We start from the raw sequence: 15146 nt of genomic DNA, 5'->3' as shown, positions 1-15146 counted from the left end.
CAAGTCACATTAATATAAGCAAAATAAAATGAAAATCATGGCAGCTCAGTGGCAAACTTCCAGTTTACTTCAATTACCTATTTTTGTTTAACAAAATGGTAGGGATAATTGCTACAATTCTTTAACTGAGAAAAGTAGTTACTAACTTAAAACTATTTTCTGTGTTAGAAAGCAATGATTTTAAATGTCTTCGTAAAAATCAAACTCTGTTACTTGATCTAATACTTTTGGTGTCTTGGGAGTTAAAAAAATAAAACGTGATACATCATTTGACATTGACTATTCATTTTTTGCACAAGTTTCAGTTTATAAAATGAGTTCTTAAATATTTTGGCTTTTTAAAAAGTTTTCTGGTTTCAGTAATGATGCTTGAGACTTAACCAAAGTTTATATTTGTATTTGCATATGATATTAAAATCAAATATTTATTTATAGAGATCATATATATCTGTTTTTCCTATCAAAGTTTAGTAGTCTGATATGAATGCATATATTCTGAGTACTAAAGCCAGTTTTATTCATGCCTTCTATTTTTAAGAAATCATAATTAGTTCTCTTGTACATTGTTGAAAAATATACGTTACTAAAAAATCTCATACTATATGAGATTGGTAAGAATTCATATTTGCGTTTTGATCATTAAAGTCTGAAATTTAAAAACTCAGCATCAACCTTTTTTTGCTATTATATAAAGATTAACATATGTTTTTATTCTCACTCTCTTTTTTAGTAACATCTTCAAGGGATCAGCCGTGTGTATGTATAGCATGAGTGATGTGAGAAGGGTGTTCCTTGGTCCATATGCTCACAGGGATGGCCCCAACTATCAGTGGGTGCCTTATCAAGGAAGAGTGCCCTATCCACGGCCAGGAACTGTAAGTGGCTTAGCTGTTTAAAATATGAAATGAATATATTCCACTAAACGTTAAAAAATAATGCACCTACAAACATATTAAATACATATAATGTAGAACAAAGATTCTAAGAATATAAGTGAAAGCAAGATAAGGATATTCTGTCATTCCATAAAATTCCATATCTAAAAACGTTCTTTTCAGATGTCAGTGTTTAAGTTCAGTGTAAGATAAAATCCAAAATCCATAAATCCCTTATTTTAATTTTCAATTGCACATTTCTAAATTTTTACAAACTACTTTTACATGATAGTAGAGGAGTACAAAAATAATTTTAAATATCATGTAAATACATTTTATTATGTCTTCAGGTTTTTATATTGATATTTAATATTTTACAACATTAAATAAATAATTTAATAATTTGTTCAGAAAACAAAAAATAAAATCTTAAATCCTTTAACTATTATATTATTTTGTTCAAATACATATACATATATATGCATATATTATATATATTCCTCCTGCTTCAGAACAGGTTTATTTTATCTCTCATGAATTATTGATTCTTTTAAACTAATTGCAAAGATAATTGATTTCTCATTCTAAGGTTCTTGTGAGATCAGGAACCTCTCTTAATTACATTTTAGCTCCTAATCTCTTACATTAAAGGCAGAAATTACTTAAGGGTAAGATAAAAAGCAAGAGATTTCACATATATTGTACTCTATGAACATTTGTACTACATAATTAAAAATAGACACAATGAAATCTTAATTTCCTCCTTTTGGTTTTATTGTCTTATATGGTGTGTTTATATCCAGAGGTGACATCATGCCAGTGCACAACAAGGCATCTTTTCTGGCTTTTAGGGCCATTATCTCATTTCCTTGGTCATGATGCCGATTCTAATTGTTGAGTTTTTGTGGAATGCAGGTTGCTAAACATTTTAAGGAAAACCTTTCCTCATCTCTGCAATTATTTTATTTATTAAAGTCATTGGTGGTACTTTTTCAGGGTTACCTTAGAAACAAAGCAATAAAGAATAGTTTATATTGTTTTTTAAGTTTGAAATGAGCATTTAACTATCTAACTATATTTTTGCACCCATTAACTATCTCCACTTTATCCCCACCCCAGCCCACCATATAGCACACCAAAGTGACTGTAATCAGCAAGAAGTTAGGGTATATTTTAAAATAACTAAAAGAGTGGAAATAGACTGTTCCTAACACAAAGAAATGATAAGTGCCTGAGGTGTGATGGATACCCCAATTACCCTGATTTGATTAATGCACATTGTATGCCTGTATCAAAACATCACATATGCCCTATAAAGACATACAACTATTATGTATGCATAAATATTAAAAATGAAAAATTCAAAAATGGTTTTAAAAAGCACATTTGTATTTTAGCATGAAGCCATAATAAAAAATTAAATGTATACAAAAAATTGTTCTGAACTTCCTTAATCTAATGTTTAATTGCATTTAGTTGTAGCATATTCCCTTCATTACATCAAATGCTTAATCTATTATGTAATTAATACTTACAGTGGTGCCACTAATAGAGGCATCAGACCTCCTCTGCTACACTGAATTTATTAGGTGCATTTACAATTTTTGGTAAGAAATGGTGACATAAGTAAATCCCACTGAGAATTCAGATACATTTAGAAAATAAATTCTGTATATGTCAATTACTAATTTAAACAGATAATAACGAATTATAACTTCTTAGTTCACTGGTTACCTAACTTTAAAAAATAATCACAGGTTTAGGTTCCTACACCGTTGAAGCCATATGTTATTATATAATTTATAATCTTATTGATTAGATTTTAATCAAAAGATATTCTTCTCTTTATCCTAATAGTGTCCCAGTAAAACATTTGGTGGGTTTGATTCTACAAAGGACCTTCCTGATGATGTTATAACCTTTGCAAGAAGCCATCCAGCCATGTACAACCCAGTGTTTCCTATTAATAACCGCCCGATAATGATTAAAACAGATGTAAACTATCAATTTACACAAATTGTAGTGGATCGAGTGGATGCAGAAGATGGCCAGTATGATGTCATGTTTATCGGAACAGGTAAATTTTTTAACTTCATCTGTAAATTTTCTTCCAGAACACTGTGTTTAACCAATTACGTATACCTGACCCCTGAACAACTTGGGGGTTAGGGAATGCTAACCCCTGCGTAGTCGAAAATCCATGGATAAATTTTGACTCCCGGCTGGGCGTGGTGACTCACGCCTCTAATCCTAGCACTCTGGGAGGCCGAGGCGGGCAGATCGTTTGAGCTCAGGAGTTCGAGACCAGCCTGAGCAAGAGCAAGACCCCGTCTCTACTAAAAAAATAGAAAGAAATGATCTGGACAGCTAAAATATATATATATAAAAAAAAAATTAGCCGGACATGGTGGCGCATGCCTGTAGTCCCACCTACTCGGAGGCTGAGGCAGGAGGATCGCTTAAGCCCAGGAGTTTGAGGTTGCTGTGAGCTAGGCTGACGCCACGGCACTCTAGCCAGGGCAACCGAATGACACTCTGTCATTCTGAAAAACACAAAAACCAAAAAACACATATGTTGTATGTTGTGTGTATTACATACCATATTCTTACAATAAAGTAAGCTAGAGAAAACATTATTAAGAAAATCGTAAGAAAGAGAAAGTATATTTACTATTCATTAAGTGGAATAGACTCATCCTTGTCATCTTCATGTTGAGTAGCCTGAAGAGGAGGAGGGAGCAGGAGGTTTGGGATTGCTGTCTCAGGAGTGGCAGAGGCAGAAAAAAATCCATAGATAAATGGACCTGCACAGTTCAAACTTGTCTTGTTCAAGGGTCAAATGTGTACTAAGAACCAAAGGTAGTTTATATGGTTACTTTCAAGCTATAATTCACCTCTAATAAATGACTGACTACCATGAACATTTTACCATTACAAATGTGTTATATTTTTAGACAAGTGGAGACATATTAATTATTTTAAAATAATTTTTTCAGTTTAAAGTTGATAAATTTAATCAGGTAAAGCTAATGATGTAGGTAAAAATCAATGTTTATAGTTGCATCATAACTCTTTTCTGGCCAGTGGCTTTTTAGAACAAAGATGTATTGCTCAAACTATGCCTGAAATTCCCAAAACATTCAATAATATTTCCAGAATATATTTAAGTAAAATTAAGTGAACATTAAAATTACTATAAGCTAAAAATCTTCTAGCAAATAAATGTTAGCAACAAAATTTATTCAGTGTTTCTCCCATACAATGAAAAGAAGAAAAGGAAAAAAAAAACTTCATTAGAAAAACAAGAAAATTAATCCAAGGAATCCCCAATACATTTCTACAGAAATTTAGCAATATATTTTTACAAATTCCATGATTAGAAACAAATTTTTCACAGGTATATTTTCAGAATGAATTCCATCATTATTATGACATATTATTTTATTTTTCCCCTGCTCTTTTTCATAGTAATAGTATTTTTGAAAGTACCAGTTACAAATCTGAAACTTGCTACTTAGGGTCAGATTCCAAGTAATAAATTCCTAGTCTCCATTAATGTTGTTAACTGACATAAATCAATGGGAAACAGAGTGAGTGCTCCATTGAAACCTTGTATAATAACATTTATTTTCCCTTGGTGAGAAACAGAAAAAAAAAATGCATTAACTATAGGGAAAAGGCAACTGCGCATTAAGTGCTTTAAAGACTTAAAGTTTTATAACAAAATTGTGAAATACTAATGTTTTCAGGTGTAACAGTGTCAGGTTCTGAACAATACATTAAGTCTACTTTTATGGGTGGGAAAGTTTCTTTCTCAAATAAACCCAATGAGACTCAGGGTTCCATAAAAGTCAATGAATTGAGCATACCAACTTCTGGTTATAAATATCTTTAGAAAATAGAAGATAATAGAATTTCCCATCAATTAATATTAGTTTATCATTTAATGTCAAATTATAGTCGAATCTCTCTGCAGAGTAATTAAGTCTGCTCAATAATGTCACACTTGCCTTTTTCTTTACCTCTGCCTTAAATTTGAGGAGGAGTCCCTCATTCACTGTCAAAGCAACAAAGCTTGCTTCCAGGTATTTGACCAAAGAAATCCAATCATGAGCTTTTAATTCCTCTTAGATGCAAACTATCTATAAAGGCACCAATTTCATGAGCATGTTGAATGTCTAATGATTTGGATGGCTATCGGTCAGTATAGACCAAGGTCACTTGTCAGCAAAGTAAATTGATTACAGTAATTTTATCTTTTAACTACATTGTGTTTCATAGTATATTGATCCTAGTTGAGTAATCTGATTCAATTTGTGTGAAATTGTTTGAAATACTACTCAGTAAAACTTGATCTGGAACACAGATAAAGTTGTGTTTGGGTACTGAAGACCAGATCAGAGATCCTAAGTAGGTTAACCTAATTTGCCTTTAATCTTTAGTGTTATGAGTAGTCTAAGGTCCTGTAAACATAGAAGGATCCTTTTAAAAGTGGACATTTTTTTTAAGTTTACAAGAGATAAATTTACAACCTTTCTTGATCTCATATAGCACATCATGTTGGTCCCCTGAAAATGAATTATTTTTCTGGTATAACTTATTCTTTGTTAAAATCACAATATATCAAGTAATGTAACTTATTCTTTATTAGTAAAATTTTCTTCATAATTACTCCGTTCAGCTTGGTTAAAATGAACCAACTGAACCTAAAAAGAATTGATCAAGTTTTATCAGAACTGGAATGTTGAAGAATCAAACTTTTGAATTTAATAAGGCCCTGTTCCTCATTCTATCAAGGAATATTGGAAAATAAATATCTTCTTAACCCATTTTAGAGTAAAAGTGATGGCTCCTGTCACTAAAATAATTTGTCTCTTTTAACAATGAAAATTAGAAATCTCTATTCATAGAGAATCTATTCATATATTCAACTTAACTGTTTTGTGATTTTGGCTTCTAAATTTTGAATTTTTTTAGTGCTCTCAAATTGATTAATCAATCCCTGCATTATTGAAAAACCACTGTAATAAGTAATTCTCGGTGTTTCATCACTTAATGGTCATGGAGCCATCATTAGGGCCTCTACATACTAAAGGATTTCAGGTGACAAGGTGAACAACCAGGGTTCCAAAGCTCTAACTACCCCTGCCACTTGACAATCTTCCTTGTATTTTACGTTTATATGTAGTCTTCATAGTAGTACTCTGATTTTGTAATAAAAGTGAGAAAAATCTCTCATGCCAAACTGGTATAATTTTTAGGTTTTGTTTCTGGGACACCTGACAATTAAGGAGAGTTTAAAAAATAATAAAAACAATTAATTCAACCTAGCCAATCTCTGTAGTGATTATCACATGTTTTAAAAAAAAATTATGCAACCTTATGATAAAACCGTCTTCAAACTTAATATATTACTAAAATTTAATTTTTTTATGTTCCAAGGCTATCTCTACTATTTACCTTTATGATTTGTCTAATTGTATAAAATGCATTTAAATATATGTCTTACTCATGTTTTGACCAAAAAATCAAAGGAAAATTGATGTCAAAATACTCTTTTTTGGGCAAATACTAATTTCATGCATTAGCACTAAATTCTATTCAGATCTATTTAAGTCGTGGTCTTCTCCCCCTCTTTCTTTCAAAGATGTTGGGACCGTTCTTAAAGTAGTTTCAATTCCTAAGGAGACTTGGCATGATTTAGAAGAGGTTCTGCTGGAAGAAATGACAGTTTTTCGGGTGAGTGCTGCTTAATTTCAAGTGTCAACAAGTTCAGTCGTACGTCTTTCCCCCAGGACAGCTGCAAACTGAACTCGGTATGGACAAGTAGTCTAGCATACCCTTCTAATTAGCTTGTCAATTAAAAAGCCAGACACTAGTCAAAATAAACCTTGAAACTTTCAATGCTAGTTAAATCTAAAGATGTAAAGAAATATATTCTTGGCTCATATTTTGTTTTCTCAATGATAAAATATATGATTTACATTTTATATTATTTATGTAATTACCTCAATGAATAAACTCCTCCCCCCTCCTAAAATTTCCTCTTTCACACTTTATGGTATAACTGGGATTATGTGGAACTTCCATGGATGTATTAATGGAAATATATTCATAGTGACAGAATAAGAGACATTTCAATCATTTTTAGCTTATCATGCATTATTTTATAATATTTTGTAAAAAAATCACTTGTTAGTAAAAGAAAGCTTGAGGTTTTTATATCACTGATAGTAAATTTGTTATAGATTCCTAGTCTACACACTTAAGAAATGTACAGATATCTGTCCCTTTCTCATGAGTCACGGATGGCCCAAGTAATCAGGTAAGTTTGTATAAAGTTGAGGATTTGAGGGTAGAAACGGCAGGACATGAGCTGAAGGGAAAGAGGAGAACTGGAGTAGTATAACATACACCACTGTGCCTGCTGTTCTTTTTGGGAAGCTAGCCAATAGGATGGAAGCACACCTTGATAAGAATTATTTATAATATGACAGGGAAGTAGATGCCTTTAAAATTTTGATAATAGAGTGCACACAAATTGAGACATTTATAAATGTAAAATAAACTTGAATTAGAAGAAGATGGTGGACAGAAAAATGAGAGAACATTGGATCTAATCTTACAATCTTCAGTGATCTCACTTAATTTTCAGGTTCATCAGATAGTTTATCTATAAAATAAAGGGGCTGGATTAAAACATTCAGCTGATTCAATATTTTAACAGCAAGAAAAGTCTTCCCAAGACTTCTCTTACCCCTGTATTTTTTTATACCAATGTACAAACCCAAAAGGCTCTTGGTCACTGTTCAGTAGCATTTTAAAGAGAAAACAAAGTATAATATGGAAAGCTTCTAATATATATTCATTTCATTAAAATTATAATTGGCATTGAAATATATAACTGGCACATTGTGACATTTTGTAATAACAAACTAAACAATGTCCTAATGGAAAGAGTTGGGGCTCCTCAGTCATATCTACATGGCAATTCTGTCTGGAAAACTTAAACGGTCCCTCTGAGCTTCCTCATCAGTAATGCAGTGAGAATAATACCTACTTCACCAGGAGACTGGAAGAATTAGAGACACTACATGTAAAGCAACAGAGACAGTGGCAGGCACTGAGCTTGAAATGTTATGGTGAATATAATATTATTATTTTAGTTTAGCTAAGCTGAAAATGAGCTACATTTTCCTTAGTCTTTTCTGCTGATCTTTGGCTTAAGTCTTCAAAATAATAAAATCATCATAAATATATTATGATTTTTAAAATCAGGTATATTGGCCTCATTTTATTTGGTCTAAAATACATGGTCTAAAGTATTAATCTGATATAGAGTGAAGACTAATCCCTATTATTCATAAAATCCCTTTAGACCACATTGGTACTTTAGCTTACAAATTAAAAAAAAAAAACAAAAACAATTATCCAGATGGACTATGTTAACCAATGAAGAGTCCATTTAGACTGAGCAAACAAATTATGAGCACTGAGGGGTTGATACATAAATTGCTGTCTTATGTTCATTGTTATGTCTCCAGAACCTAAAATATCTTTTAAATTAACATTTATTAAATGAATAAATAAATTAGTATTGATGGAAAAATTAAATATGAGAAATTAAGGAGTTTAAGGCCTTCTTAAGGAGACCATGTTTAAAGTGAGACACCAGAGTATGAGGATGATAAACTAGGAATAGCCACAAGTTATCCTGCTGATTCTGTCTCATATTATTCTCTAGTAGAAAAAAATTTACCAATTATATATATTTGGAGATTAATATTGCCACCACTGTTGCAAATGAAGTTATAGGAGACACTAAAATACCGTAAGAATTTATTTACAGACTCTCTTACTTTTGTTTTTGTCCCTTTGCATATTTTCCTTCAGTTGTTATGTATTATAAAACGTAGCTTATTTACTAATTAAACTGTAGATAAATAGATATCAGTACCTACCATGGTCTTGGCACAATGCTTAGTTCTGGTGATACAGAGATGAACACTATAGATATGGTCCCTGACCTCATGCATCGTATAGACTTTGATGTGTCATCCCTCTTAGTCTAGGACTTGATTTTCTACTTTTTAATACAATTAAAGTTTATTTTGTAGAAATGTTTCCAGTTATGTCATGACACTTAAAAAATAAGGTTGTTTTTTATTATTTATTTGGGGGATTTTATGAATCAGAATATGCATTATTTTGCAGTAATACTGTGTTCTAGCTAATTTGTATTCTTCATATCACAGGGATTTTAAGTTTATATTTCATCTCTTAGCTATATTCTTTAGCACATTAATACAAATTTAATTTTAAAAGCTATTAATTTAAGCTGACCTATTAAGGGACTTTTAACAAAATTATGAGATATTAGTAGCCAATAATCTTGCAAGGACAGTCATGCACTGAATAATGAGGTTTCGGTCAACAGTGAACCACGTATATGACAGTGGTCCCATGAGATTATAATGGAGATAAAAATTTCCTTTTGCCTAGTATTTTCTATACTACACTCTTTATTGTTATCTTAGAGTGTACTTCTACTTACAAGGAAATTCAACTGTAAAACATCCTCTGTCAAGTCCTCCAGGAGTTATTCTAGAAGAAGGCATTGCTATCATAGGAGATAACAATCTCCTATCTCCTTTGATACAGAGATGTTAGAGATGTGTGTTATTGCCCCTGAAGACCTTCCAGTAGGGCAAGATTTGGAGATGGAAGACAGTGGTATTGATGATCCTGACCTCACGTAGGCCTAAGCTAATATGTGTGTTTGTGTCTTTGTTTTTAACAAAAAAGTTAAAAGGCAAAACAATAAAAATAAAAAGTTTTAAAAATAAAAATAGTTTATAGGATAAAGATATAAAGACAGAATATATTCTTGTGTTTGTATTTTAAGCTAAATGTCATTATAAAAGGGTCAAAAAGTTAAAAAAATCCAAAAGTTTATATAGTAAAAAAGTTACCGTAAGCTAAGGTTAATTTATTATTAAGGAAAAAAATTTCAATTTAGTGTAGCCTAAGTGTAGAGTGCTTATAAAGTCTACAGTAGTGCACAGTCGTGTCCCAGACCTTCACATTCCCTCACCACTCAGTCACTGACTCACCCAAAGCAACTTTCAGTTCCGCATGCTCCATTCATGGTAAGTGCCCTATCCAGGTGTGCCTTTTTTCTTTTTTTATTTTGTATGTTTACTGTACCTTTTCTATGTTTATATGTGTTCAAATATCCAAACACTTTCCACTGCATTACAGTTGCCTGCAGTGTTCAGTACAGCAACATGCTGTACAGGAGCAATAGTCTGTACCACACAGCCTAGGTGTGTAGCAGGCTGTGTCACCTGGGTTTGTGTAAGCACTCTCTACGATGTTTGCACAAGAACAGAATCACCTAATGACGCATTTTGCAGAACAGATCCTCATCATTAAGCCACATGACTGTAAAAATATTTAGTATCTATTAGATTTTGTTAGTATTTTGCAGTTTCCAGAGAAATACATAATCAGCTTATACCTGTGATAACTATTTGATGACATTTGTGTGGCATTTAAGATAATCATGTGAAAGGTTCTTTATCAGTTTCACAATTAAATTTAAATAAGCAATGTTGTGCTGGCACAGAAATGATTATTTGTGAGTCTACAATTTTGTAAAAAGATTGTTTGCAACCTGGAACCCCTATCCTCCCATAGAAAACTGTTCCAGTTTTCTTCCATATTCTCTGCTATGCATTGTCATTATTATTTCTTTGGCACTCAAGTAGACAAAACATATTTGGGCAAAGTTTAGAGAAATATTTACTTTCAACATTCTATTCTATCAGGCAAAGTTCATACATATATTGTGGTCTAGCAATTGGAATATTTCACTGTCAAACTTTGTTTAATTTTGCAGTGAGAGAAAAAAAAAACACAACACATTAAAGCCATAGCCATATACAGTGAAACAAGCAAAGAAAGGTTACAGTTTCTATGTTTCTATTTGAGCCCTGTAAGACATTACGTTTAAAATAAAGTACTATACAAAAAGTTCAGGGAAAATTTGACAAGGTAAATAGAAAAGGTACATATTTAGGGTCACGGCAGTATCCGATATTCTTGGATTTTTTTTAAAAAGACATTTTATGTTAATCAGCCAGTTAATTTTGCCATATTATCATCACCATGTGACCATGTTTGTTATGAGGTTTTGCTAAACTGAATAACCAAACCTCATATACATCACTGAATTAAAACCAGTACTATGCCCATTGCCATCTTGGGTTGGGTTTAGGAAAACACCCTGGCTAATCACAGAACATTCCGGTGGTTTCAGTTACATCCAAGATACTTTAACTTTCAGTGAAATCAAATCCCAATCAGAGTGTAGAAAGAACAATATTCTTTGGTAATAAAAATTTCCATTTTAAAGTTTTTAGGAAGTAATAAGAGGTGAAATAAAACTGGCATTGGTGTACTACTCTAGAAATGATTTTGATTTGCTATTAAATATTCAAATGACATTAAAGTACTGAGACACAAGCCTAATTTTAAATATGATTCATAATCATAAACCTGAATTTGAATCATATTTACTATGTGATTCTGTACAAGTTGCTTAAAGTCAATTGAGCCTCAATTTCTTCATTTCCTAATGAAAATTGTGATTATGAACACTTCCTTTAAAATGTTTTTTAAAAGTTAAGATTGCTAGTAAATGGTGGCTATTGTTAACTTGTTATACAGATGAAAATCCCTTTAAAAATGCTTGAAGATTCCATATATACCTTATTTTCATAAAGATATTCATAAGATATAAAAGCATGGCTCATGCTGATTTTACTTTACTCAGTTTGGGATTTTCTTTCCAGTTCCATCAAAGAGAGTTTTACTTTTGAGACAGTGAAGTATCAACATCAAGTTGCAGTGGACTTAAGACAGTGGGTTTTACTTGTGGTCCCATGAACTGCAGAGGATTTCAAGGCAGTTACATCAGTAACACATGCATTTTAAACCCAATTTATGCAATGTTCCATGAACAGCTGAGCAAACAAATGAAAGAGTTTAATTTTCATTCAAATGTAAAACATAATTGGTGCTTTCCAAAATCTAGTCTATTAACTCATTCTAAAGGAGCGTCCTTGTGGTTAGCATCCAGTGAGCTGTGTCAGAATCCCCAGGGATGAGCAGGTTGAAAGCTTTGAGAGTAAGAAAGTTTAATAAGAACTAGATTAAAATATCTGAAAAAAAATGGTAAATTGGAGTCATAGAAAATCTTGAAAAGATGCTAAGTTTTTAATTTCAATTTTACTCGAACACCAATTAAATTTGCCATTGAAACCAGTTTCATAAAAAAAAAGGCCTGTGAAACTACATCTGTTTTAAATGGCAGTCATATTCACCACCAGCTATTTCTCAGGAAAAACATAGCTTATTTAAATGGATGTCATCTTAATATATTGTCTACTAAAATTCAACCTCAGGCAGCATATAGCATGTCTTATTCCAAACTGTTATTAATTTTCTGGTCTAAATAATAAATAAGTTCCTTTAATTAAGGGTTCCTAGGATCTTAATTTAAGAATGTTGAAATCCTAATATAACATGTTGGAGTCTGGTGTGTATTAGTGATTCTTTTATGTTTTACAACTTATATATGAAATAATTAATTTTCATTAGTCTTATGGATATTTGTTTTTGTATTGTCAATGAACATGAAATGTATGAATATTAATGAGCTTCATTTTTCAAAAGAACTTAGAGATAGCTAACTTTCAGTTCAATTGCACCAGCTTCTCTGCTTAAGAAACTCTTTCCTTGAACTTTGACCATACAATGTATTTCATGAAAACTTGCATGACGTTAGCTGCTTACGTAACCACATAACTATTACTCATGTGCAACTGTTGGAATGGAAGAAGTTTCTGCGGAAAATTTTCCCAATTCTTCTAAATTTTCTGTTTTGGTTAATTGATTCCAATATTTTACAAACCTAAACACTATCTTCAGCTCTGTCTTTTAAAGCTAAATATCTGTGATAAATTAGACCCTTGATTTTTGTGATTTGATACTACTAAATTCTAAAGATCTTATCTCTCCATAGATAGAATTGGTAGACATTTCTTTCATCATAGTTGTCTTTATGATTGATAATTTCTGTAGAAAATTATTATAGTTAATAATTAATATCATTCATTTAAGCTATAAAAATGGAAAACTACGGAAAATCTCTAAATTATACCATTATATTAATGTACATTTTAAATCATTTGTCTCATTTATGTCTAAGACAGATTGCCTTAAATTTGTTCATAAAATCCTGTTCTCAGCTCAGCCATCAGGGTTTAAAGTGGAGACTTGCAATTCTGCAGCACATAGAGGATAATTGAAACCACAAGAGTGAATGAGCTCACCAGGAAAAAAAGGTAGCATCCAAAGGAGAGTGGAAAGGAGTAGGCAGGGGAAAGCAAGCACATTAGGAATGGCTGGAGGATGAGAAGAAGACTGTGATAAAGGCTATTATGAAATGGTCAGGAAAGAATTCCAAGGCATGAAGGAATATACTATAAAAAGCAGTCAAGAAGAAATAAGTGGTCAGTGGGGCCATATAAAACAAAAAAGCCCAATAATAATATTTCAGACAGAAAAGTGTCCATTCAGCAATACAGAGTTCATTGGTGATTTCTGCTTCTGGGGATAGCAGGCCACCTCTCTAGAGTAAGGGCTGGAGTCAGTGGATTGAAGGGTAGATGGCATTGGATAAGGCATGAACAAGTAAAGACAGTGAGTGCAGAATATTTAGATTATTTTTGAAAAAATTCCAGCTAAGCTATAAGGATCAAGGAAAGACTTTTTAATGAGATGGTTATCCTTATCTTACACACAAATTCAGTAGAAGGAAGACAGTATATTGGGGTAAGTTGAAGAGATAGGAGAAAGGGGGAAACTGGTAAAGAATTCATTCATTCATTTATTCATGCATGCATTTAACTATGAGAACTTGCATATAGCAGGTATAATTCTGGGTGTCAGAGATATGGCAGTGAACTAAAAAGCCTAAATCTCTGTCCCAAATTGATGAGAACAGAGATTTAATAAGACACATGAGATGCCTCTGCTGCCTCCTCACATCCTGGCAGCTTCACCTCTAATTCCCACCTGGAGTCTTACCTGTGCCCCAGGACTCCTCTGACAGAAGACCAAAAGACAAGCAAGAGTCACAGCAGGGGGTATGGGAGATTGAACACCCCTGAGAGCATCCAATGAGTAACAGAATGAATAAATAATGTTTCTGGTACAGACCTCAGTGGACAATTTTTAGAGTCATTTTTTACTGTCCACAGATTTTTTTCTTAGTGGTGACTTCCATAACATACCTTTTTTTTTACTTCTCCTTCCTCTCAATCCTCAATTCTTCACTCCTACTCTGTAGCTTCAACAGGCTCTTACTTCAAATTTTGCTTTGAGATTTGTGGGGAACTCACAAGACATAAGATAACTTATATATACAATTTATTAATAACACATTATATTAATTAGCAATGTATTAATTCATTATATATATCTCTCCAGTGACAAGCACTAAAGAGAAAATTTAAAGCAAGGAAATGAGATGGAATTAGTGTGTGTGTTTGTGTATGAGAAAGAAGGAGAGAGAGAAAGGGAGAGGGAGAAAAGGAGGAGAGATCTGAATAAACACTATGCACCAAGAACATTTGTAAGGTGTCTTACATGCATTAATCTTCTTGCCAACCCTATGAAGAAGGTACCATCACCCTCATTTTTCAAATGAAAATAATTCCAAAGAGTCTATATATGAAATACCTTATCTAATCACCATACCACTGGCTGTGTTTGTGGCGTTAGTCACAATTTGAGTCCATGCAGTTTGGCTGCAGAGTCCACTCTTCACACTTTCTTCAGGACTCAGCTTCAGTCACCCACACAATGAGGCCTTTTAAGATCCAAGCCTCTTTCTCATCACACCCCTCCGAGACCCACAAGAATCTCTGTCTTAGCAATGTGTTTGTCTTGGATGAAAGATACGAGCTGGAGAACAGTTCAATGAAAGTGAATCTAAAGTATATAAGCTAATGTGTTCAGGTGTATAGCCTTTTGGCGGTCTACATTCACCAAACAACAAGATTTATTTATGCAAGTCTATAATATGTTCATGATAAACTCCAGATAGAACACCTAATGAAGTGCGCTGGTGAGTGTTGCTGCCCTGGTTGTTCTTTATGTTAACCTGTTGATAGATATCAAAGAGATTATATTCTCTGGCAA

At 32.5% G+C, this 15146-nt stretch overlaps 1 protein-coding gene across 1 annotated transcript in view; it reads left to right on the top strand.

Annotated features, from left to right (window-relative positions):
• SEMA3A (semaphorin 3A) overlaps positions 1 to 15146 on the top strand; it is a 203286-nt gene that overhangs the window by 162323 nt on the left and 25817 nt on the right. Inside the window, exons 10-12 of the mRNA XM_045564699.1 lie at positions 731 to 875; positions 2733 to 2952; positions 6523 to 6614. Coding sequence (XP_045420655.1) covers positions 731 to 875; positions 2733 to 2952; positions 6523 to 6614 — 457 coding nt within the window. The remainder of the gene's footprint in view (positions 1 to 730; positions 876 to 2732; positions 2953 to 6522; positions 6615 to 15146) is intronic.

This window comes from Lemur catta, chromosome 11 (assembly GCF_020740605.2).
Source record: "Lemur catta isolate mLemCat1 chromosome 11, mLemCat1.pri, whole genome shotgun sequence".
NCBI lineage: Eukaryota > Metazoa > Chordata > Mammalia > Primates > Lemuridae > Lemur > Lemur catta.
The sequence above is the reverse complement of the archived record's forward strand: the minus strand, read 5'-3'. Positions and strand labels throughout refer to the sequence as shown.